The sequence below is a fragment of the Nannospalax galili genome, unplaced genomic scaffold (assembly GCF_000622305.1).
Source record: "Nannospalax galili isolate Female #2095 unplaced genomic scaffold, S.galili_v1.0 scaffold765, whole genome shotgun sequence".
Taxonomy (NCBI): Eukaryota; Metazoa; Chordata; class Mammalia; order Rodentia; family Spalacidae; genus Nannospalax; species Nannospalax galili.
Genome location: NW_008352647.1, coordinates 2,575,114 through 2,601,721, shown reverse-complemented (window position 1 = coordinate 2,601,721; position 26,608 = coordinate 2,575,114). Strand labels below are relative to the sequence as shown.

The following is a 26,608-nucleotide window of genomic DNA, read 5'->3' as shown; positions in this document are numbered from 1 at the left end:
GTAGGTAAGGGCACCCAAGTTGTGCAATACCCACAGGGGCAGAAAAGGCTGTCAGAACCCCTGGGACTGGAGTTATGGACAGTTGTTAGCTGCCATGTGGGTGCTGGGATTCGAACCCAGGTCTTCTCCAAGAACAACCAGTGTTCTTAGCCATTGAGTCATCTCTCCAGCAAAGTCACTTTTATAAGTTACTTTTAAAGATTACCAAGCTGGCCTGGGTGGTGGTACACATCTTTAATTCCAGCACTTAGAAAGAGGTCAGCCTCATCTACATAGTGAATTTGAGGCCAGCCATGGCCAAAGAGAGACCCTGTTCAAAAAAACAAAACAAAACAGAAGATTACTAAGCTTTAAAAAAAATTGATTTTGACAAGTTCAAATAAATCTATCACTAAAAAGCACTGAAATCAAAAGAACAAAAAATTAAGTGAAAGATGAATTGAGAGCAATTCCCAGTGTCTTCCAAACATCAAACATTTAAAAGAAGCTGATCTATTGACTATGATCTGTATTCATGTAAGTAAACTGACACATTAAACTTTCTGACAATACACACTGAAGTACTTCTAAATAAAGGATGTCTGAAATTTAATTTAAAATAGTCTCTGGTGGGGGTGGATGAGGAGCTGTTAGAATACATACAGTAATACTAATAAAAGGTTACAAGTTACTGAAGTTGGGTGACTAGCATACTACTGTCACATGCTTGTGTGAATCCTTGAAACTTTTCATAATAAACATGATCCCTAAGATTTTTCTTTTCCAATCCCTTATTTTTGTTATTATGCAAGGGTACAACAAGAAGACTAGCATAATTCCAAGAAAGAATTTGTTTAGGGAGGGAAAGTGGGTGTGCACTGCGGAGCCAGAGGTCAAATCTAAGGCTCTGCTCAGGTGTTCTACCACTGAGCTTCACCCCCAGTCATTGGTTCTGAGACAGTGTCTTGGCTATCTATGTAGCACAGGCTGTCTGCAGAACTCAAGACTCTGCCTCTACTGCCTAAGTACTGTGATTATAGACCTTTGTCTCTACACCAGGTACCAATAGATAAAGTTTAATAAATAAAATTAAGGTAGGGTCAGGGTGTTCTACTCAGCCAATTCAAGAAAAGGAACAAAAGGAAAAGCCATAGTTAAGGAAAGTCAGTTGGTTCAAAAGGCAGTGTATATAAGAAAGGTAAAAGTAAAACAACTATATTAAAAGAAAATACAAAAATCTCAGCAGATGATGACCATAAAGAGGCTAAGAGCATTGAGTGCATGCAGAAAATGAAGTCATGTAGTACTTAAGGAAACAGTAGGACTATCTGATGATGATCCTGGTCAGAAGAACCCACAAGTAAAAAGTAAAGTGAATAAGGATACACATATATGAACCACACATCGGGAAATAATTGTTTATAAAGGTAAGCAGATCTCCTTTCCCCTTACCTGGAATTTATCAAAGAACAGATGTTGTCAAACCATTTTAGAGAAAGGATTGTTTCCCCTCAAGAGTCTGTTAAATGCAAGAATGTGTTGAGCTTGACCGATAGCCTAAAAAATGGAAAGTGCAGGAGCTGGAGAGATGGCTCAGCAGTTCAGAACACTGGCTGTTCTTACAGAAGACCTCAGTTCGAATCCCAGCACCCACACGGCAGCTAACAACTGTCCGTAACTCCAGTCCCAGGGGATCTGACAGCCTCTTCTGACCTCCGCAGGCACTGCACGACACAGGTGCACTTACCTACATGCAGGCAATACATGCATACACATAAAATTAAAATAATAAATTTTTTTAAGTTTAAAAAAAAATGAAAAATGCAAACAATTGTGTATTGTATCACCAGAAAATCTTTCTGAATCTGCCAACCTAATGGTTCTGAGTAAAGACAGATAAGTAAATGAATAAACAAAAGACTGGTTCCAGAATTAGCTCCTTAAAGAAATAACAACAGCTTTTGTTATTATTATCTAAAGTGTGCTTCCTTGAGACCAAAAAAGCTTTAGGAAACATCCAAATGACACAGGTAAAGGGGCTCCCACTGTTTTCCCACAGTAGGATACTAGCATTGCACAGGATTTAACGGTTAATGTACAAAAGAAAAGGCATCCTAATGAGACAGAACATTAAAAATCATAGCCCAAACACAGTATGATTAGCGACATCACAGAGCAGTGCAGAACAAAGGGGATCTCTGAAAGATGCTGGAGGGAACAGACCTGCTCAAGACAGCAAAAATAATCTGATTCTAATTCTTGCACTGTCGGTGTGTGACCTTGGGTATGAACCACTTAACTATTAGATGAGAGTTCTTGAGAGCTTCAAGTCTCTGCGCATCATAAGTTTGGTATCTGTGCCTTGCAAAATATACCTCTTTGGTAGATGAAATACCCAGGGCCCAGAAAATCTAAGAGATATTCAATTTTTTTATTTTCAAAGTTAAATCAATTCTGTATGATTTCAAAGGAATTGCTAATTTCTAAAAAATTATAAACACATTGTCAACGTTCAATGAAACAAAATTACTTAATCTTTACTATTAATTTATACAGAACTGAATTGAACCCAATCACTTCTGAGTTCAGGTTCTCTATGGGCACTTGAGGGAGGAACAATGCCCCAGTCTACCTTGCCCAATTAGGCAACACTGGATAAAAACTCTTAATTTTTCTTCCCTAGATAGATCATGAAAATGACTTCTGAAGAAACAGAATTTTGGCTTCCTCTAACAATCCTGTACTCAGAAGCCAGAGGGATTTCCAGTATTGCTAAGAGAGATGGCTCAGTGGGTAAAAGCACTAGCTCTAAGCTGGGAGCCCCTGTAAACCCAGATGAAGTGGCATGTTATCTGTAATCCCAACAAGCCTATGGTGAGATAGACAGAAAGGCAGAATTGCTTGAAGCTTGGAAGCCAGCAGAAAAACAAGAGACACCCTGTCTCAACAAGGTGGTGTGAACTGATTCCTGAAAGTTCTCTATACACACACACACACACACACACACACACACCTCAACACAATGGACACTGTAAACATTTGAGTGAGTATACTCAGTAAATGTTTTTTTAAAGGTATCTACCACCTCATTATTAAAACTCTTACTGGGATTAAAGCCTGTATCTTCTCCTTCCTCTCTAATCTTGAACCTCACAGAAACACAACCCTAAAGCTAGAGTTTAAAAAAAATCAACATTATACTTAATACTTACACTCAGTATTTCCTAATGCTTTAAGACTTTTTGTTTAGGACAGATAAGGAGCTTGTCTGGGGCAATAAACATGCTCATCTGGGAATGTGGTTAAATATTAGGTGTGAGTCTCCCTAGGAACTAAGAAGCCTGAAAGCTTGTTGTCATTAAAAGGAAGCAACAGGGAAAACTTTCCACCCCTCTCCCCAACATATCCATCTCAAGCCACCTTTACGAATGTTGGTCCATTTTCGTGTAGATGCATTTTAACGGTAGCTGATTTGACTGAGTTCACAGAAGAGTCCTTATTTCACAATGATTCTCAGTGAGAATGTTTTCAAAATTCTAGGGCACAAATAGTTTTTCCAAGCCAGATGACAGAGGCAGTTCCTGGCTAAAAGCTCTAAGAGCTTCGGAATTTAAAAGAGAAAAAAACAATGTTGGAAGGAGTGAGCTCTAAAGCAAACCCTGGGCTGGGGCTGTGGTTCAGTGGCAGAGGACTTACCTAGCATGCAAGGTAAGGCCTTAGGTTCAATCCTCAATACTGCAAAATAAATAAGCAACTACAGACACAACACAAACATTGAGAACCCCAGAATCAGAAAAGATAGAAGTAATATTTCCTATTTCAAAAGATTTATTTTTATTCAAGTGCCTATGTGTGTCTGTAGGTACCTACTGAGGCCACAGGAGTCAGTTATAGGCAGGAAAGAGTTGCCTGACATTGGTGCTGGGGAACGAACACCAATTCTCTGCAGGATTAGCAAGCTCTTAACCGCTGAATCATCTCTTCAGCTGTTTCCAATTTAAGTACAAATTACCATTTCTTTGTTCTCTTAAAATGTGCCTGACCTTCAGTCACAGAATGGTTCATTATTGAAACTAACAAGATCTTCCCCCATTTAGGGAGTTAGTATCTTCAAACTAGTAAAAAGGTCTCCAATTGAGAAGATGGCATAGGTGTAAATAAATGAGTTCTCTCCTTAAAGAAATTGGGCTTCACAATACTGACTCTTGTGAACTGAGAGCCAACTCTGTATCAGGCATTCTTCTAGGTATTGGACTATTGCCAGAAGCACAGTGAGTTCCTGCTCTCCTGAACTTTCGTAGTAAACACAAAATTCACCAAAACTCAGGTTTGTGAGGTAGCTCAATGGGTAAAGGTGTTTTTGCTGCCAAGGCTAATAACCTGAGCTTAATCGCCAGGACCCACATGGTAGAAATAGAGAACTTACTCCCTCAAACTGTCCTCTGACCTCCATTCCACACATGGGCTAAGGTGTGTGAAACAAACACACACACAGAGAATATTTTTAATCCACCAGAATTCATCCCACTAGTAGTAGCTGTTAAATCAATGATATTGAAAAGAGAGATGGAAAAAATCTACAACTGCTCTAGTTTCCAGGGACTTACCTTATTAGGTTCCAGAATTAGCTGCTAAAGACTTTGATAAGTCATGACATTAAGCCAAAAGAATGTATCAAACTTGCATTTTCTAAGAGACCAACACTCAAGTGATGGTGTGTACACTGCCAACACCCAGCAGCAGTACTTGTTCTTCTCCACATAGAATCAGAAGACTCAGAATTGAATCTCTTTTTCCCTCCCCTCTCCTGTGAGACTTTTTAAATCTTCAGCCACATTTTTCAGCTTTGTAGAGAACTTTATTAACAAATGTGACTGCTGGCAATGTTAGCATGAAGACAGGTCCCTGCTCCATGAACTCTTGTGTATTCACTGAGAATGACACTGGGGTCAAAAAGTTTGATGTGGAGGCAATTTTCTCAAAATATTAAAAATTATGGGTTGCTCTGTTCATGAGTTTTGCTTTTGTCCAGTATGTCAAGAGAAAGGCATGTGTGGCTGAAGACAACCTACAGCAGAGATACCTGATCAGTACAACATCTTTTCCATGCCCTGTACTCAGTTCATCTGATCTGGTTATGACTGTCAATAGATTATAGTGGGATATACAGTAATCCAATGCATGCATGTTCTCCTATTATTGCTTGTATCATAATCGCTCTCTAAATCCAAGCGTGCGTTGAGAAAGCATTTTATGAAAGTGCCATTAATTCTAAGAGTGGATCTTGGATCTTTGTCTAAGTCAGGAAAATTGAACGATGTCTTCAAGCAATTAAGAAGTAGATGCAGATTTTTTTTTAATTATTTTTTTTTTAAAGTAAGCTCTCTACTGGAAAGCTTGGGGTGGGATGAAAATAAACAGAACATGAAAGCAGAGCTGAAGAATAAGTCAGAGAAGGAGCAGAACAGCAGCTCCCTAAAGAAAGGTAAAACTAGGCTGGGTGTGGTGGCAGAGGCAGAGGCCAGCCTGGTCTACATAGTAACTTCCAGGGCAGGTGGGGCTACAGGGGAGACCCTGTCTCAAAAGACCCCCCCCCCCAAAAAAAAACACTAATGTGAAGATGGAGTTCTGCTGATGAAGGGGCCCTACTGGAGGAGGATGATGATGATGATAAAGATGGGGGATGACCAGCTGGAGTTGATCAAGTATGATGAAAAAGAGACTGAGAAGAAGATGTCTCACAAGCAAATACTGGGGCTTACATATTTTATTCCATTACTTCGTTACCTGGGTGCCTGTCTAAGATGAAAATCAGATCCTCTCTCCTAGTATCTTAAAGCAGACTCCCAGTTCTCCCTAGGCTTGTCTCTGCTAATGCTCCGATCTCCCTGTATCCAGGTCCATTTTCAGTTTCCTTGACATTTCTAGTACTTGTGAGAAGTCTCATTCTGTAACTTCTGCTTTAAATTCTGAGGCTGCTTTATGGCTTAAGGATTCTTATCAATTTCTTCAAAATAATATCATTACTCAGGGTACATAGGTCTTTCCATTCATAAATTCCAGGAGCTGCTTACTGAGTTGCAGCACCCAAGAGCTGCTTTAAGTTAGAAGTTATACCCCACATTAGAGCACCGTGTGGAGCTATTACAAATCTAGTAATGTATTTTTGTGAATGAGAACATGTCAAATAAACCCTCTAGAAAAGTAAATTAAATTAGGGCAATAATATTAATACCATTTTTTGAAATAAATTTGACAATGTGGATTATTTTTGTCAACAGTTTGTTGTTTGAGTCTTTTGATCTGAAACAAGTCCTTATTAAATGAGGGGGGAAAGGGAAAAAAAATCAAACTTAAATGAAACTTGTCAAGTGTTCAAGGACTTGCAAAGTCCTTGAGTCTATCTCACCACTATTCAATCCTTGAGAAATTTTAATTAGAAATTTAATATGGTATTAAAAGCCTCGGAATTGCTCAATTTTTTTTTTTTGGTCTTTTTGAGACAGGGTCTCCCTGTAGTCCCAGCTGACCTGAACTCACGATGTAGACCAGGCTGGCCTCTGCCTCCCAAGTGATGGAACTAAAGGCGTGTGCCACCACCCCCAGCAAGAACTTTACTTTCTAAGCCCTCTTGATGGTCCTGGTTGTATTTTTAGTTTCTACTTCAACTGAGTCCCTCTGAGGTAAGGGAGTAGGCCCCCTCCCTGACAGGGCTTAGCTTGCTTTATTTGCAGCTAGGATTATTAAGTACGTAATTGAGGAAAAAAAATTGTTCTTACCTTCTACTTTCCAACTCCCATTTGAAAGGGAGAGATACCTATAGGGTGGATCGCACAGCTATTCTAACATAGATTAGGTAAATTAGGGGTGAGTAAATCAGACATTTTCCCCTCCTCAGACTCTTTAAAAGAGAAATTGTCTTTGCTGTCTGGACATCAGTGGGCAGAGCCCAACTTAGAGAAACAGATTAACTGAGTCATGATAGTGGGACTCTTGTTGAGAAAATACAATGCCTAGAAAAAAAAGATGGGTTAAAATTTAATGAAACCAGGTATGGTTATGTAGGGCTATATCCCAGCATTGGAGAGCCTGAGGGAGGAGAATCACTAGTTGAAGGCCAGCTTAGGCTACATAGCAAAGTGAGATGCTGTCTCAAAAGAGGGGACTGAGGAGAATAATGGGTAAAGAGAAATTACCGAAGCTTCAAATTCACAGTAACTCAGCATCTAGCTTATACAGAATCTTTTGGGAGTTATGGCTATCAACAAACATGAGCCCTATGAGCTTCCTGTGATACACAGCACCGAGGTTAGCTAACCTCTCCTGCAAACAGCTACGTAGCAAATAGTCAAAGTCTGGCAACTAATTCAGTTCTTTTCAAAGCATTCACCTCTGCCACAGCAGCACAAAAACAGCCATGTTATATGTAAACAATCAAGTGTGGCCACAGTCCAATAAAACTGTATTTTGGTGGTACACTCCTTTAATCCCAGTACTCAGGAGGCAGAGGCAGGCAAATCTCTGTCAGTTTGAGGTCAGCCTGAACTACAAAGGGAATTCCACATCAGCCAGTGCTACCTAGTAAGACCCTGTCTCAAACAAAACAAAACAACAAAAAAAACTTCATTTATGAACACTGGAATAAATTCCACATAATTTTCCTGTGTCACTGAAATAAGCACCCCCTTTCTCCAATATTAAAAATGTAAGAATATTCTTAGTTCACAGGTATAAGAAAGTCAATGGAGCTTGTACAACACCATTCTAATTGACTAGAAATACCTCCAATGCTACCCATAGGAAGGGGTCTTTCTCATTCTCCAACCTTCTTTTACTTCCAGCTCTTGATATCCATGCTAAGCTTCATTGCCATCTTTTTCCTTCACCCTATGAATGCCCATTAATCAACTGGATTTGATTTGTTACAATCTACAAAATAAGTCATATGAATAAAAACTAAAGAAAGGCCACTGTTAATTTTGCTGCTTAAGCAGCAAGATGGTAAAATATGTTATTTTCTTTGAAATGAGATCATACTTGTTCAGGTTTACTAACTCAGATGAAATTTCTTAGTGAAGAAGCAGATTTCTGGTTAATCCTTAAGTTAACAACAACAACAACAACAAAAAAAAAACCTTTTCTTTGAATACTCAAATAAGTAGGTTTTACTGATTTATGGAATAACTGGCTTCAATCAAAAGCTGAATTTTTTGTTTGTTTGTTTTGTTTTTTTGGTCTTTTTGAGACAGGGTCTCCCTGTATCTCTGTAGCCCCAGCTGTCCTGGAACTCACTATGTAGACCAGGTGGCCTTCAACTCACAGAGATCCACCTGCCTCTGCCTCCCAAGTGCTGGGATTAAAGGTGTGCACCACCATGCCCCGCCAAAGCTAAATTATTTTTAAGAAGAAAAAACAAAAACCTACACACACACAGAGGCAAGCTTCCCTTGGTAGGAAAAGGATTACACTTTAAAGTGCAGCAGAGCTCAATATTAATCTTTTAGGACCCATCAAAAGGAGAACCTTTGGTCTGAGAGTAATTCTACTACAGTCCTTATTTCTGGGGATGTCACCAAGGCCCCCCTCTACCTTGTTCCATTTCACATTTAACTCAGCTGTGACATTAATCATTAAATTCCTGCTCTGAGCCTAAATTTCAATGGTAGAGATGGCAGTGTTACCTACGACTCAGGATTAACAGATGAAAATGCAGAATCCTTCAGACACTGAGTCATAGTTAGTGATTAAATATCTGGCATCTGTTTCATCCCTAATCATTTCCTCCTCCATTCTCCAAAACCTGATTATAATTTGAAGCTAAGCCTAGAGGAAATTGGGTCTATTCCTAGTCTTTACACAAGTTCCTCAAGTTATCTAAGATCTTCTATGTCTACTGTCAGTGGTCTCAGAATCGCCAAGGCTATAACACCATTTTGTTCCATGAGATTAACATGTCCAGCTAATTGTGAGCTCGATTATTTACAAGCTGTAGCCTACATGCAACATGGGTATGGCAAGTGAGAAAACAGCTCCATCTGAAATGTAGGAACACAGATAGTTCTAATCTGCTTTTACTAAAAGTTAACACTGTGGATGAGAGCCTTTTGGATGCTATTTGGTAGCCTGCATAATCTTAGAGTCTCTCTACTTATGGTAAGACAATTACTTATTATTGACTATAACTTAATATGAGTAAACTTGTTACCCATCACATGCGAGAAACTTAAAATTTAAAAGGAAATTGTAGGCAAATGGTAACCATGTTAACGGATACTGATCCACAAACGTTTAAGCCAGCATTTTTGGCCAACTATAAAATAGACATAGCCTATTTCAAAGGGGCACTGAGATGAAATGAGAACTTATTCCATCCAAAAGACTAAATTTTCTTTTGTTTAGCACTGAAGAGGTCAAGTAAAACAGAACTTTCTGAACTTCTAAGTGACAGGTTCTCCTAGCACATCATCTAGGCTAGATAATGCAATGTAGAAATACAGAAGAGAAACTTATTCAAACTTATAACACAAAGTTCACAACTGTCTTCAGATTTTTTGCAAGTTCCAAGAGCTCCAACCACCCCACTCCAAACAAAATATAAATCTGAATCTCTTGGGTCATATCTAAATTTTACTTAAAGCTGTGCTATCCAATATGGTAGCACCTAGTCACATGCAACTATTTGAAATTCAAATTCAGTAAAATAGAAGGCAGGTGGAGGAGGGGCGGGACTGCCTTGTATGTTGGCTTCTTGTAACTGCAGGGCTGTAGCTGTTCTGGGCACTACCAGTTGCCATAAACTGGCCCAGTGGGCCACAGAGGCCAAGTTCTGAGCATGTAATGCAACTGGCTGCATGCCAATGCAAGCCAGGAGCTTAGGCAGCAGAGGGATAAAACAAGAACTTCCATTCAGAAGACTTTTAAAATTTCCCTTTTGTTTAACACTAAAATTAGCACTAAGGAGGTCAAGAAAAGTACAGAACTTCCATGGGCCAGCCTCTCATGCTGACATGACCTGTTATTCAAGATAAGTATCTGTACCACAGTAGACGGCAGTAGGCACAGCAGCTCTGTCATTGCCAAGGATGCCTTGATGTGCCTGGGGAGCCCAACAGGGGAGCCTGGCAGTTCTGTAGCCCTAGGGACCCTGGTCCCACTGGATGGTGATGGTTCAAAAAGTCTTCATGAAAGCAGTGGCACCAGAGACCCACCCATATGATCAGTGACATGCAGAAGAGCATAGAGGGTCCCACTTTGAGAAGTCTGAAGGCTTGAAAACCTAGCTCACACTGGGAGGATAGAGAAACTGCTAAGTGACAAGGATCTGGAGAGACCTGTGGTGGTAGAGGGCCAGGGTTGTGCTTTCCAGTATTTAGCATAACACTGAGTAAGGCAGAAAGGGAATTGGGGAAAGTGTCTAAATGAACGGTGAGAAGTTAAGGAATCCCCTTTGGAAACCCATCTCCCAAATCACTGTGACAAACCAGGACCCTGAGGAAGGAGTTAGGGTCTTTCATCTCAGCTGATCAACCAAAGACTCAAGAAAACCTACTGGATAGTTCTAAGGTGCCCATTTCTGTGCCCTTACCCCCTAAGGACTATTGATCAAAGGGAATAAATTGGGTTGGGGGGAGGGTGCTTGCTTCCCTGTTAGAAGTCTCATATGACAAACTGGACAATATAGAATTGGATAGTGCTGATCTAGAAACTTGAGATCAAAACATTCTTTTACTTGTAAGGAACCTAAGGTACTATATTGTGTGACCTGCTCTGGATAGAGACAACAAAATCAGGATTGAGACTCCTTGTCTAGAATCCTAATTCACCTGTTGGTTTTTGGTTTTTTTCCTACGTGGCACTCACTACACTGTGCTATGCAGGTCCTAAAGGCTAGTCCAAAGTTTGCCTGGCTAGGCAGGCCTTCACTAAGTAGACTGCTTCTGCACAGTGCCCCTGGAAAAATCGGAGCTTCAGTCTGCAGAGGAAGTTATTAGTCTACTTCAGGAGCAAAGTAAACAAATTCCATTTTTATTAACATGTCTTTTTCCTTTAAGCATAAGACAAAATTAGAATGTTTTACTCTTGTCTCCATATAATTCTCTGTAGTAAGATTCATTTTTACAGGGACATTCCTATATTGCAAATGCTTCTCTTTTCCCAGGAGGTAGACTTAAAAGGGAAGAGACTTGTCTAACTTGAAAATGTACCTTCTCGGGCCAGCTCAATTAGGGCAAGCCCATTCCTGTTAAGTTTGCCCTCTTCACTTCCATTAAGTGAGCTCTTAATGCCCGGGCAGTAGGGAAAGCAGTGATAGACCTGTCTGTACTACACAGGAGTCCAGAGTTCAGTCTAACCTGCCTTTGATTGTAATGCTCAGGGGCCTCAAAATGGTCCCAAGTCCACACCTTGACTGGCCATAAAGGTGTCAAGAATGTTAATGCATTTCTTCACTTACCCCATTACTAATTCAATCAAGAAGCCTTTTACACTTGAGTGTGGTTGAAATGCTCAGGCCATTCTCTGAACTACTACTGAAGTATAGGAAGAAACCTGAAATTATTCTTCCTACTGAATTACTACATATTCTTAGGAATAAGAGAAGTCCAATAGTCTTACATGACTGGGCTCCTTCATTTTTTTTATGCTCCAGAGAGCCCTTTCCTCATTAGGAATTACTTCAACATCATAACTGTAAGGAAGCACAAGCACTGTACAAATAATGAGTCCCAGTCATGAAGCCTTGTGAAAAAAAAAAAAAAGCAAGAAATACTGCCTTAAGCAGCTATAAAACAAGTTTTAGACTTCACACAAATGCCAGGATTATAGAAATTGATTAGAAGATTATTACTATCAGTCAATTTATCTTATTCTTGTCAACAATTTGATGTGGGAGATTAGTACCAGGCCCAGGGGGCTTTGGCTGTTTTGATTTTTTTAATGTGGTCCAGATTGGCCCCAAAGTCACAATCCTGTCTCTGCCTCCCCAATGTTCGGACTTCAGGCATTGGTACTCTTTTATATGACTATGTGAGTAAAAATTTTATAGACTGAGAACATTAGAATAAGTTGTGACATGCTGAAGGCTACCTAGCTAACAAGAGTTGACCCAAGTTTATCTAACTCCCAAGTCCTTATTTCACTGATAAGAATGTGGACTGTCAACAGTCTTTTGTTTTCCTAAAAGTATGAGGCTCAATAGAAGATGAACGTCAAATCTTGTTCTATTCCACTGGTTCTGAAACTTCAGTATGCAGCAGATTACCTGGTATAATGCTTACAACTCAGATGGCTGAGACTTCACCCTCGGAGTTTAGAGTTGTAGATCTGGGTAAGATCTAAGTATTTCTATTTCCAAAAAGTTCTCAGACAATGCCAATGCTGCTGATCAGGAAGTCATACTCTGAGAAGCATCACTGTTCTATTCATATCCCATTTAAATCAACACCAGGGGCAGGTATGGTTGCACATACCTCATAAGGCAGAAGTAGGTGGATCTCTGTGAGATCAAGTCCAGCCTGGTCTACATAGCTGTGGCTACAAGGAGAACCCATCTCAAAAAAAAAAACAATAAAATAAAATAAAATGAACAACACTATATAGTAGCAAAGGGCCAATTAATTTAATGACAATGACCTGCAAAGACCAAATCTTCAGTATTGTACTCTATACTTAAAGCTCTCTCTTAACCACAGTAGCTCTAGTTCTTTGAGCTGTAGTCAGTTACCCCATCCAAAAAAAACATCATCAGGATTAAATAGTTTATTAAAGGAAGGACCACTGCTGGGCATAGTGGCACAAGCCTTTAATCCCAGATTAAATGACAGATCTCTGTGAGATCAAGGGCAGGCTGGTCTGCATAGCTAGTTCAAAGCCAGCTGTGGCTGCAAAAAATTTAAAAAATAACAATAAAAGTAAATAAAAGGACCAGGATTCTGATGAGACAGCAAAAATCCCGCAAAGCCAGTTAATTATCTTTGTTATTTAGGTAAATGTTCAATGAAAAACAGAACTTACCTCTTTTTCTCTTCTTTATTTTTTTAAGGCAGGCCTCATGTAACCCAGGCTTGCTTCAAATTCACCATGTAGCCAAGGATGGCCTTGAACTCCTGATTTTCCACCCTCCCCCTCCATGTATTTGTATTATAAATACACACCACCACTCCTGGTCAGGCTATTTATTTAAATTAGAACGTGGGGACTTGGCATTAAACTTTTATAATTATATATTGAAAAATAATGTTCTGGTCTTTTAAAAAGAAAATCCTTATAAGCTTGATAGCTTGACTAATGGAGCATCTTAATCTCATGAAGCAAAATACGCATCCTAGCTAACTAATTAAGATAGTGAAGTCCAGGCAAAAATCTCTTACTCCACACGTGGTTTATGGGCCTTCAGCATTAGTCAGAACAATCATATGGACTTGCTGAGATACAGTAAAAGCACAGGTTTTTCAGTATCCTCCAATACAAATTCAACTTTTAGGAACAGAACTAGAATATGTATTTCTGCCAAGCACTCCCAGGTGACTCATAAGACTAATTAGCTTGGAAACAATTAAAACTTACTGAAAAAAAGCTCAGCATTTCAATCATTGGTGCGGTTGTCTTCTCATTTCCACACAGCTGCACGCTTGCTCACACTCATAATACAAGCACATGTACACACATCCACACACATTTTAAAAATTACTTCTTTAAAACTTGGGGAAAAAAAACTGGGTGTGGTGGCACATCCTTTAATCCCAGCACTTGGAAGGCAGAGGCAGGCGGAGCTCTGTGAGATCAAGGCCAGCCTGGTCTACATAGTGAGTTCCAGGCCAGCTGGGGCTACAGGGAGACCCTGTCTCAAAAAGACAAAAAAAAAAAAAAAAAAACTTGTGAAGAGAGACTTCAACTTCTTTGTAACTTACAATTCAGTTTCAAGGATTTAAACAGTTTCTACTTGAATTAATATCACATAGGCCTATTTGTGCATAGACATTGAGCGTTTATAGTCACTCTGACCATCAACCTGATCAGGGCAACTTGAGAAAATTATTCTAACGTTCATGTAACACAGGTACCCAACACAAAAAGATAGTGGGAAATAAATACACAAAACTTCAGTTTTTCTTCTATTCCAGGTGAAAAGGTTTAATGTAAATGTACTAAAAACCATCTTCTGTGATAGTAATGAATTCCGACTTCTTTGGAAGTCTAAGTTTCTAAGTTCCAATGTCTTGTACGAAGGATTCTCAAGTATGAGAATTAATGGGGCCATCACTCTCTCACAATGACCGTGAAAACAGTAACTACTAAAAAGTAACCTCCAATTCCTGTTCATGTTGGTATGACAGGAGACTTGATTAAGACCCAGAGGAAAAATCTCAGCAGAGGTGTGCATACCTACAACACACTAACTTCTTAGTATTTATCCTAAAAGCCATTCTAGGGATTGGAGAAATGGCTCAGTGGTTAAGAGCATAGGCTGTTCTTGCAGAAGACCCACCCGGGTTTGAATATCAGCACCCACATGGTGGCTAACAACTGTCCTTAACTGTAGTTCCAGGGACAACAGCCTCTTCTGTCCTCCATAACACAGGTGCACTTACACACATGCAGCATAATACTCATACACATAAAAAAAAAAAATCCAAAAAAATTTTTAAAGTTACTCTAAAAGTATGTCTTGTTCATCCATCTCCACCAATCACAGATATTCACTTTATGAATGTTTGCAGGAATACAGCCAATTAAAACATAAAACATTTAGCTTCCTATGATTTCTAAATATTGTACCATCCCAAGTACAGAGGGGAGAACATTAATCATTGCCAAATAGCCCTAACCTGTAATTTAATATATGAGATACAAAATGGTTTATATGTGACAGGTGCTTGTCACCAGGTAAAATTACTTCGCCCCACAGTCAAGGCAAATCAGTACTTCCTGATTGAGCATATAGCATCGTAAGCGCATGTTTAGAAATGGGCAGGAGAGGTAGCTCAGAGGTTAAGAGCACTGACTGCTCCTGCGGGGGACCCAGGTTCGATTCCCAGCACCCACATGGTGGTTAACAACCATCTGTAGCTCCAGTTCAAGGGGATCAGACTCCTTCTTCTGACCTCAGTGAGCACTGCAGGACACGGGTACACTTACACACATGCACATAATGAATTATTAAATACAATCTTTAACGGTTGTTTTTGGTAATACTGGGGATTGAAACTAGGGTCTTGTGCATGTAGGCAAGTACTGTACTCTGAGCTGTACTGCCAGCCATTCCCCCCATCCCCAACACCACCAGACAAAAGCAGTTCTAGTACAAAAAGAGTCAGTGGTGTGCAGAGAGGGACACAAAGTGGGGGTGGGGGGGTGAGGACAAGTAGCACTGGAGTTCCTTATGAGGGATAGGGTCCCTGATTCTCCCCAAGGTATGTGAGGGACAAGGGGGAGGGAATGAGCAGGCTCAAAGAAGTACAATCTCTACACTGGGTCTTAAGGCTTCCTGAATTCTCCATGGACCCAGCCAGTCACAGAGGAATGAAATCTGTGGCTTAAAGGAAGGACAGGAAAAGCAGACGCAGTAGCCAGGAGGGCCTATGCTCTCACATTTGATCAGCATGCCTCTGAGCACAGAGATATTCTGACTAGAATATCTGAATAGGGGAAGCTGTACAGAGATGGAGCTTGCATGTATAGGTTCCTCATCCTTGTGGTAAAGCTGGCTATGGTGAGGACCATGATGTGCTTACTTCCTGGTAAAGCTGGTCTGGGAGCGGCATGTGTGCTCAGGCACCCTCACAGTGCCACAGGACACATATTTACTTTTTCAAGGGTCAGGCTGAATTCATACTGGGTGGGCAAGCTGATGCCACTCCAATGACAGCAGTCCAGACAAAGGCTCTGGTCAACCAGACAGGCCAGACTAAATACCTTCTGCCCTTGGCATAACTGCAAGACTGCCAGCAGGACAGCAATGCTGATGGCTAGGTTCATGATGTGGAGAGCTCCTCCTGAATACTCGGCTGCAGCTTCATCAAGATGCACCACTGCCTCCTTTTTATTTTTTAGGCAGCATCTCACTAAATTGCCCAGGCTGGCATGGAACTCACTTGGTAGCCCAAATAGGCCTTGAATGTGTGATCCTCCTGCTTCAGCCTTCTAAGTAGCTAGGATTACAGGCCTGAGCTTATTTAAGGCACTCTTCTTATCCTCCCAAATTACTATTTCACAGTTGGCTGAGCTGGTCACTTTAAGCAACAACTGAAATGCATAAGGACGAAGGTCATTCTTGGGTGCTTTCAAGTGTTTCAGTCTAAAAATGTTGGAGGGGAGAAACGGTGGCCTTTGAAGAGACGTGCTGATAAGACATACTGAGTTTCATGGTTTATAAAAGGACAAGTTATGAATCTGGCCTTTCATGTATTATTTGCATCTAAAAGGTAAGGTTCTGGGAATCTTCATTTGAAAATCCACAGTTCTACTGAACAGTCAGGAAGTTAGTCAATCTAGCTGTTCTCTCCCTCATTCTAAAAACAGCTTTTCCCATTGTCTTCTGTGATACAATACTCAGCTATTGTGCTTCCTGTCCTTACTTCTCCCTACCAAATCTCTAAAAGTTGGATTGCCTCAAAGATCTGACTTGAGCCCTCTTTTTCTGAACTATTTAGATGATCTCATCAAGTTTTATGGCTACCGACACAATCTTTACAATAGCTGTTCTTCAATTTTTTTTTTTTTTTTTTAGCCTATCTTCTCTATTGCTCAGGAAATTTTGCCTTAGAAAAGTAGGAACACAACATATATTTGGTTCCTACTTAGTCCAAACTTAGATCTAGAGACCCTTTTATTTCACAGGGAGTGAGTGCTTTACAATTGGAAGAGATGGGTATAGAAGGCAGTTCAGGACAGGGAAAAACAACTCTAATTACATGCTACAGTTCATTATGTAAATGTCAGAAAATTAGCAGAAAATACCAGTGAGGGATAATCCTAATACCACTACTTCAAATCTAACACTGAAAATAAAGATCCAATTCAGAATAGATATACTCTCACCAAAGTTTAAATTCTGCAAAGTGGACAAGGAGGAACCTTCACACACTCATTTAATTCTCAATTGTTTGTGAAACAGAAAGTATCACTCTTGTTTAGAGATGAGACAACATGGGGCTAATACAAGTTTCATAGCAAGAGCAAGGACTTACCTAGATTTTTTTCTGAATCCAACTCCAATTTCAGCAGTTATTCACAAGTGTATCCCCTATAGCCTCCCTCTTTACCACCTCCCTCTAATACCGGCCTGATTCCAGCCTTAATATCAAAGCAGCCCTTGGATATCTAATAGTCCAGGTGCACTGGGTTCAGGCTATGTCTGCCAGCAGATAATTAAGGACAGGCTGTACAGGCAGCTTACTGATTACAGCCTGAGTAGTTTCTAGAATCCTCACCAAGGCAATATACTATCAAAATGGGGAGGTGAAAATGAAAACAAACAAACAAACAACAACAAAAAAAAACAGAAAAAGTTCTTTCCTGGTTCTCACATAAGTCTATGTAATTTCCATACTCCAATTCAGATGTAATATGAACATGGTATTTAGGGGGCTGGAGAGATGGCTCAGTGGTTAAGAATGCTTTCTGTTCTTACAAGACCCAGGTACAATTCCCAGCACACAGAGTGGCTCACAACTGCATCTCCAGTTTCAAGGGATATGATGCCCTCTCGTGATCATTGCACACTCAGGTGCTCTTACGTGCAGGCAAAACACTCATATACTCATACATACACATATGCCCATGGGCGCACAATGAATTAATTAAAAAGAAAAAAACATGGTGTCTAATATGCACTCAAAATTTGTTCCCCTCCTTTCACTTCCTTTTCTGAAGAGCTCAAATAGCCAATTACAAATAAAGGGGCTACCATAAAGAGATGGGTAAAATAAGCATCTTAAGCAGTTGATATTTCAGATGACCCAGATCCTGAAACCTGCCACTTCAGTCTCCTTCCAATTAATAATATGTCTATGAATGTTTATAACTCTGGACATTCATATATGGTACCAAGATCAAAACCTGGACTTACAGTAAGTGGCAAAAACCTACATTAGTCTAATGTAAACCAGGTGTGGTGGAGTACTCAAGTGAAGGCAGGAGAATCTCTGTTCCAGGCCAGCCTGGAACTACATATTAAGATCTCTCAAAACACAACTCAGGATCTAGGACCAAGTGAGATAGCAGAGTAGAGCTAAAAGTTACAATGCAAAGGACACTGGGACCAAGGACTGGTTGGTTAGTTCTTGCCCTTAAAAAATAAGAAACCTGGGGCTGGAGAGATGGCTCAGCAGTTAAGAACACTGGCTATTGCAGAAGACCAGAGTTCAAATCCCAGAACCGACACGGCAGCTAACAACTGTCTGTAACTCCAGTTCCAGGGGATCCAGCAGCCTCTTCTGTCCTCCATGGGCATTGCATGACATGGGTGCACTTACATACATACAGGCAATACACAGATACTAATACAAATAATAAGTAAAATATTTAATTTAAAAAAGAAAGAAAGAAAGAAAGAAAAAGAAAGAAAGAAAGAAACCTAGGCTGAGCATGACGACATACTCAGAAGGCAGAGGCAGACAGATCTCTGTGCGATCAAGGCCAGCCTGGTCTACATAGTGAGTTGCAGGCAAGCTGAGGCTACAGGAAGACACTGCCCCCTCAACATACTAAAAAATGAAACAAAACAAAAAAAGGAGAAACTTGGGTAGTGAGATGGCATGGTGGTAGTAAAGGTACTTTCTGTCATTCTCAGAAGGAAGGAAAGAACCAATTCTCTAAAGCTGTCCTTTGATCTCCACATGCACACTATGACATGAACATAAACACACATAGCGCACGCATGCTGGTACGCATATACACACAGACACAAAATAAATGATATTTTAAAAAATCAACTGGGGGGGCTGTAGAGGTGGCTCAGCGGTTAAGAGCACTGACTGATCTTGCAGAGGACCCGGGTTCGATTCCCAGCACCCACATGGTGGCTATGAACCATCCTTAACTCCAGTTCCAAGGGAATACGACACCCTCTTCTGACCTCCGCGGCATTGCACGACACAGGTGCATGCACATACATGCAGGCAATACACTCATACACATAAAATGAAAATAATAAATAAAAATAATTAAAAAAAAAATCAACTGGGGGCCTGAGTATGGTGATGCACACCTTTAGTCTCAGCACTCTCGCAGAAGCAGGCAGATCTCTTTGAGTTTGAGGCCAGCCTGGTCTACAGAGATAGTGCTAGGCCAGTCCAGACTACAAAGTAAGGCCTGTCTCAAAAAACAAACAACAAACAAAAAAACCAACAAAAAACAAAACAAACAAAAAACCCCACAAAACAAAACAAAAAACTACTAGGAAAATGTGAAATTCCTGAGAAAACCTGAAGTTTGTTCTTAATTTACATAACAAAAAAGTTAACTAAATGGAGATTTGGCTGATAGCTTTAACACCTTTTCTGGGATTTCTCTAGCCCAAGGATCTCCAATATAAAGGGGCTGGAGTTACTCTGGTGGTTCCTTTAAATTCACAGAAATGAGCAAGAAAACATTAATGTCTTGGTAAAGATGCATCACCCACCTTCAAATTTGATGCAAATAGAAATATTTATGTATTTCAGAAAAATTCTTAAGTACAGTACATAAAGGTGAAGGCAATAGGAAGATAAGTGAATGTAATCAAAAACAAGACAGCAAAAACAAACACCAAAAAGAAACGAAAACTTGAAGTTGTCTTTATCAAAATTTTGCAAGATAAGTAACAGACAATTAACACGACTTTTGATATAAGCAGTCTAAGTTGATGACATTATAATCTATATACACCCCAGAGGTGTAACTCTATCAGCAATGACACTTCTCTCTCAGGTTAAAAAAAAAATACATAGGATCTTAAATGCATAGAATAGAAAACATGTTCGTTCAGCAGTACCTATTGCTGTTAAGTCAATTTAACAAACTATGAGCCACTTCCTATAATATTAGCAAATATACATATATACCAAATTAAGATCCAAATGGGTATTCTGCTAGCTTTTTCTTACCTAATCAAGCCCTAGTCACCCTTCTTCATAGCCCTCTAAAGTGCCCAGGCCCTCACTATCAACACAGCACATATTGCCAGCACTTAGAAAGGCAAACAGGTGATGGGGAGTGGAAGTTTGAAAAAAGGCTAATTCTTCCAAGCTGATGGCTTCGGTTTTAAAGTCCCTATTTCAATGCTACTGGACACAGGACAGAAAACTGCTTCTCAAAACTTCAAATTTACAAAGAATGAAAGTAAGAGCTAACTACTACTTTTTCTTTCCTTCTTTTCACATTAACCAAGTAATGCGCTGACATCACAACAAGGTCATAACAATGGTGTGAACACCCAATCACCACGCTTCTGAACAAAAAAGGGATCACTTACTTTAAAACACATCTGAAATCCTCCCTTAAACATAATACTTCAGTGACTATTTATGGGTCACTCTGGGACTTTCTAGCCTAAACTCTTCACCTTAAGAAGCTGAATTCCCTATCGTTTGTCCAAAATGTCTTTATTTTGCAAAGTTAGTCGACTAAAAGTAATCAAGGGAAAATCATATAAACCACAGGACACAGAGAATAAGGATTCTCTTCTAAATGCCAACAAATGTACTTTCCTGTTCTTTCGAGGGTTGTTTTTTTCTTTTTTAAACCTCTGGATTCTACACCAGTTACTTAATGCAAGCATTTCCATAGTCTCAAGGTAAATTACATCTACACTGAAATTAATTATACTTGGAATCCATTTCAAACACCACAGTTTGTCTTAGAGGAAGGTTGCAATCCCTAACAAAACATACTTGCAGGGAAATGACTGAGTTTGAAGAAAGTCAGTTTTACTTGGCACTTAATATATATGGCAAAAGTTACTGAAGATCTATAATGCACATATGTATTCATGCTCACTTAATATGAATAATTTCAGAATAACGTGGTCTCCTAAAATGAAATGCAGTTTGAAAGGATGACAGAATTCTTTCCCATACCATTAGCAACAGAAGACAACTATGGCTCTAATTAATATGTTTTTTTCTAACATATTTACAGACTGACAAGGCAGTTTTTGAACCTCCCCATACCACACAACGAAAACAAACACTATACCAGACAAATTTCAAACTCTCAAAATTCATCATTTTCATGCAGGAAAGTTAGACTTTTCTTTTTCTCCCTGATATTGGTTAAAGTAAGATTTGGGGACCAACCCTGAGTTCTTATTTTCCATTTTACTCTGTGTACTCACCGAAGAAATGTACCTGAAAGGGTTAGCAATGTTACCTAATTTTTTGTCTTTTTAAGCCATGAATTTTTTTTCTAATTTCCTTAGTAATTCCTGGATTTTTCTTGTTTTACCAGGACTATCTGGGCCTAAAATTTGTCTGTGAGATCTGATCTGCTTCAAGATACTAGCAGCTTACTAATGCAAAAGGGTACATCAAGAAGTCTGGCTTGCAGTGTAAAAAGACAACACTGAAGCCTAATACTTAAGTATGTCCAAACTGAGTTCCAGACTTCATTTAGAGCTACCATCAATTTTCAGTTTTAAAAATGTGATGAGATGTTTCAGAGAGTCACATCATGAGCCACCCCATTGCCTACCCCAACTCACACCTAACAAACAGGAAGCACAGATGTACGGCTATCTATATTAGCATCAGAAACAGTTCCCCTCAATTAATTTAAATCCATTAAACTAACCAGAATCAACACATGATGTCAAATCATAACATGATGGGGTCAAATATTCTACTTTGCTGCCTTTTCAGTCTGTAAATACGTAAGAAAAAAAAAAACCTATATATTAATTAGAGCCACAGTAGAAGGTGTGCTTCCCAACACAACCCCAGTAGACAGTAACTTCAAGTTCTTGAAACAGAAAAAGGATCACTAACACCTTAACCTGATGTTATCAACTCTAGAGCTAGGCACCTGTAATAATGACTCAGCCTCACTAGTTAGTGCTAACAACCATTACAAAGGAAGTCTTTTCACTAAGGTGATAGAGAGAGGTATGGTTTGTGCTCCTGAAATTCCTAGCTCATTGCTAATACTTTAAATATAAACACACTGCACATATAGCATTTTCCCAGAAGCTGAATTTGAATATGGCCCGGAATGCTCTAAATTTCATACAAAAGGCTACGGTTTTAAGTACTATAAAGAATGAGCTCCAAGGGGAGAGGGAAAAGTGTCTTTTGCATCTTGGGAGACATGAGCAAGCAAAATGAGGGATATGTAATCTTACTATGTGGCCTTGCAGTTCATCAATCTGCAAGATGGTTCAGGCTCACTTAACTCATGCTTAAGCAAACTCTCTTACTTCAAAGAAGCCAGAATATAGTTATTTTATTTTTAAAAACAGCCTTTCAAATTTCCTTGATACAGCAAGCACACAGTAACACTACATCTTGACAGTAGTCACAAGATAATTACTACAGCATCAGACACTTCATGGAAGGTCTTAAAGGAAGACAAAGTGCTTTTCAAGATTCAGATAAGAAGAAAATGATGAGAATCAGATACTTCCTTCTCTCCTTAAACTGCTCTGCAAAAGATGGGCAACTTTTCATTTTTTCATTCCCACTGCATGAGGCTGGGCTCCACTGCCTTAGACTGCACCCCATTTCCTCATCTACGAAGTGGAGAGGATAGTACCTAACTCATAAGGGTCCTTCCAAGCAATCAATGAGATGATCCAAGGAAAGAGTTGAGATTCATGCCTGGCAGATGGTTAAGCATTCAATAAATATCACTGTTGGAAATGTGAAAACAGTCTGAAAGTCAACATGGGCAGTTTAATTCACTCTATAAAAATGGCAGTGGAGAATAGCCCGCCCAGCTCACAATCATGTATGTGCACATTCAATAGTTCCTTGGTATAATTTAGATGAGAACTATAGAAGTTAAGTTTCTTAAGAGGAAAAAGGCTAAATTGTTTCAGTATTAGATTACCTACTCAGCCCAACGTAAGAGCAAATACTTTTTCTAAACTCTACCTTCCTTCAGAGTTCAAAAGGACACCTGGCCACATCCCTTTCCTTGCTCTCTTTCCAAAGAAACATCTATATGCTTGATGATTTTCTAAACTGGAGTCCCTCCTCCCCCTTTTAGTAACCTGGTTAGATCAATGTACTCAAGAAACTATTCAGCCCCTGAAAAGTCTCAGCACCTAGTCTTGCACAATACCCTGCTCAGAGTCACCTCTGAGAAATTTCCCCACCCCCAGATAAAATTAAGTCCTTATGCTCCCAAAGCATTTTGGGTACACATATGCCCCAACACAAACCTTGTAATTAAGTAATTACGTCTCCTCCAATAGACTGAATTGAGAGCAAAGGCAGTGAGGTGGTCACAGGTTCTGTTCTAGCACTAAGCACAGTGCTTGGCATAGTAGGTGTTCAAGAAAAATTATACTTTCCCTAGATTCTCTCCTGACTCTCAATGCCATCTCTTTCTGGACACCTCACTTCTAAATCTAAACCTAAGTCTGCTCTCAGAAGGGCAGGCAAACCAACCCTATGGACTGCTGTATCAGAAAGCCTACTCATCAGCTTCCCCATTGAAGTTCCCAGAACTGAAACTCAACTGAGTAGGATTATGGACCGTCAGAATAGGTGGGAATTCCCAGCACCCTACAAATAGGATTGTTGGAAACCTATAAAGGTAGGTTTTCTTTATTTGAGGGGGTGGGGGTGGAGGAGTATCTCTTCCCTGGGTAACTTTAGTGGAAATATTTAAAGAACAAATGACTGGTTTGGTTTGAAAAGGGTTCAAAAACATTAAGGATGTGGGAAAAGCTAGTTAACTCTTGATTCCTGAAAAACAGCAGCTTCTGAGAAGAATGAACAGGAAACAGGAGTGGGGGCTGGCCACTCTTTGTTTCAATAAATAAAACCTTTTTTTAACTCCCTACAGCCCCAAAGAAAAGGCTAGCAAATACCAAGTCCATATGAGATACTCAACACACTTTCCTCAAGACAAGCACACTAAACTGTGTTCTCAAAAACAAACAAACAAACCACTGCCTTGGGAACCTGAGCACAATGCAAAGTTCTACTCCCTAATACTTTAATTTGGGGGGGGGTCAATATGCTCAAATTCAACACACACACTACGACACACGGACAACTTGCAAACTTTTTGCAAAAAGCACAAGTTGAGGAAAACAATCCCGAAATACTAAGAGCTTCACAAAAGGTGGTTTTAGTTTTTAGAGCTAATTGCTATCATAAACATCTCACTATTAAAAAACAACAACAACAACAAAAAACCCAACTACCAACAGTTGCCTGAGGGAATCTTTCATTCTGGAAGCAGAAAAAGCAAGCAAACATGAAGCGAGAAACCTCCAAAATAAAGTTCTATTTGGGAAAAAAATTATAATAATTCAGTCTCCAGGCTTTCCGTGTCTGGTGAGGTCTGTGATTTACACGGCTCTGTTCTGCAGAAAGCTCTTTCTGGACAGCTCAGGGAAGGAGCCGAGGGAGGGAGAGAAAGACACAGGCACAGAAAGGAGGAGAGAGAAAAAGAAAATGGCGCAGAGACTAAGTCCCGACCGTCGACAAGGCGACTTTCCCGGGAAGAATCCCGGCGGAGAGAAGCCGCCCGAGGCCCGGCGACGGGCGACGCGGGGTCTCCGTTGCCCCCTCTTGGGAAGGCCGTGATTTGGGGGGGGTGGGACCCCGGGAAAGGGGGTCCAGAGGCGGCCCGATGGGAACAATGGGGCCGGTGAGCGAGGAGCCGGGACTTAGTCTCTGGGACGCCATGTCTGTCCTCTGCCCGGCTCCGGCCCGGCACGGGGGAGGCGGCCGGCTGCGGCGTGGGGACATCGGGGCGGGGCGGGGGACACACTCACCATTCAATCGGAAATCCGCTTCGATCTGCGGAAAGAAAAGGAGGGAAGGTGAAACGGGCACATGAACCCCGGAGCAGCGCGCGGCCGGGGGCCGGGCCCACCCTGAGCCCCGGACCCTGAGCCCCGGACCCGGCCTCCCCAGGGCTGCCAGCGCCCCAAACTCCAACTTGGAGGCCTCCCCCGGGACCCGGCGAGCCGAGCTGCTCCGGCCGGCCGCCCCTAGTCCTGGACTCGGACCTGTCAAAGCGGCCGTGCGGGACCCACGGGAGCGCCGGGGTCAGCGCAGGGCCTAGGCGGGCGGCTGCGTGGAGGGGGCCGGCGGGCCGTACCTGGGAGTCGTTGTGGAGATGGTCCCCGCTCATGTCGGCGGGGGAGCAGGCGAGGCGGGCTCGGAGGCAAACGCGGGGGAGACGCGGAGAGACTGGACGGCCTGCGCGGGCGGACGGAGAGTCCGGGAGCTCGAGCAAACGGCGACGGCCGCGGGTCCGAGATGCCCAGAGCAGCTGAAGCGGCGGCGCTGACAGACTGCCGGGCAGGCGGTGAGAGCAGACCCCAGCAGTTGTGTAACAGCCTAAGTTCGCATTTCGCTTCACTGCGCCTGCGCGGCCGCTTTTAAATGGAACGTCGGCGACGTCAGAGCTCACGGAAAGGGGCTGAGGGTTGCGGCCTGTCTCATCGAAGACCCAGAGGCAGAGCCGGCTTTGCATCGCGAGCCCCGCCCCCGGCCTACACGGGTTCCTCTCATTTGCATACGGAGCCGACTCCTCCCACCTCCTCCCACCCCCAGCAGCTTTCAACCTCTGGGCCAGCTCCTGTTCTCCGAACGCCGACACCCGGGTCAGGCTGTGCGCAGGCGCCGGTCGGACACCGTCTCCGGACCCGGGCCACCCGAGCGGCCACGTGGTGGGCCTCAGCGGGGCGGGGCCGGGATCGGGTGCCCCTCTTCCATGTCTCTAGAGCCGGAGGAGCTGGACCTGCAAATCCTTCGGCCGCTGCGATCGACCTTACTTCGCTCAGCTGCGTCCCTTCGATGCCCGCATGGCCCTAAAGCGTTAATCCGGATGAGTCCCCTCCCAGCCTTTGTCCAGGCCTCCAACTTCTGGGTTACTTCACACCCATTTGTTTTAGAATTATTTCAAATTTTCACTGGGCGTACATACACCTTTAATCCCAGCACTCGGGAGGCAGAGGCAGGCCAATCTCTCTGTGAGTTTCAGACCAGTTGGGGCTACAGGGAGACCCTGTCTCAAAAAACCAAAAATAAATAAATAAAAATGCCGCACGTGCACACACACACACACACACACACACACACACAGTCCTTTTTCACCAGGAGATCATGTGTAGGCCACAAAGCATCTCTTATAACAGTTACAATTGTTAAGTTACTCATAGGGTAGCTGGTGATAGACCATCCATCTTCCCTATAGAATGCAAGATGTGTGAGGGTGAGGACGTGTCCTCTTGCTCAGCCCTCAGTCCCCAGGACTCAACAGCAGCTCCTCCAACAGAAGAGGCCCCCAGTCACCAAATGAATGCAGACAGTAACGCAGTGACCTGGAGCCCACGCTTACAAGTCAATCCAACCCAAGTTTGAATTGTGCTCTGTTATTATGCGACCTCCGACAACTCGTTAAACTTCTGCGAGCCTCAGTTTCTTCATCTGGACAATGGTGATAATTGTATTTAATAGACTATCCAAAA

At 41.4% G+C, this 26,608-nt stretch overlaps 1 protein-coding gene across 1 annotated transcript in view; it reads right to left on the bottom strand.

Moving 5' to 3' along the window:
- The window catches only part of Top1 (DNA topoisomerase I), a 93,831-nt gene extending 68,239 nt beyond the window's left edge, over positions 1-25,592 (bottom strand). Inside the window, exons 1-2 of the mRNA XM_008849585.3 lie at positions 25,234-25,592; positions 24,905-24,929 (exon numbers count right to left, since the gene is read on the bottom strand). Of these exons, the coding sequence (XP_008847807.2) occupies positions 24,905-24,929; positions 25,234-25,266 (58 nt within the window). The 5' untranslated portion in view covers positions 25,267-25,592. The remainder of the gene's footprint in view (positions 1-24,904; positions 24,930-25,233) is intronic.
- Positions 25,593-26,608: the final 1,016 nt, after the last annotated feature.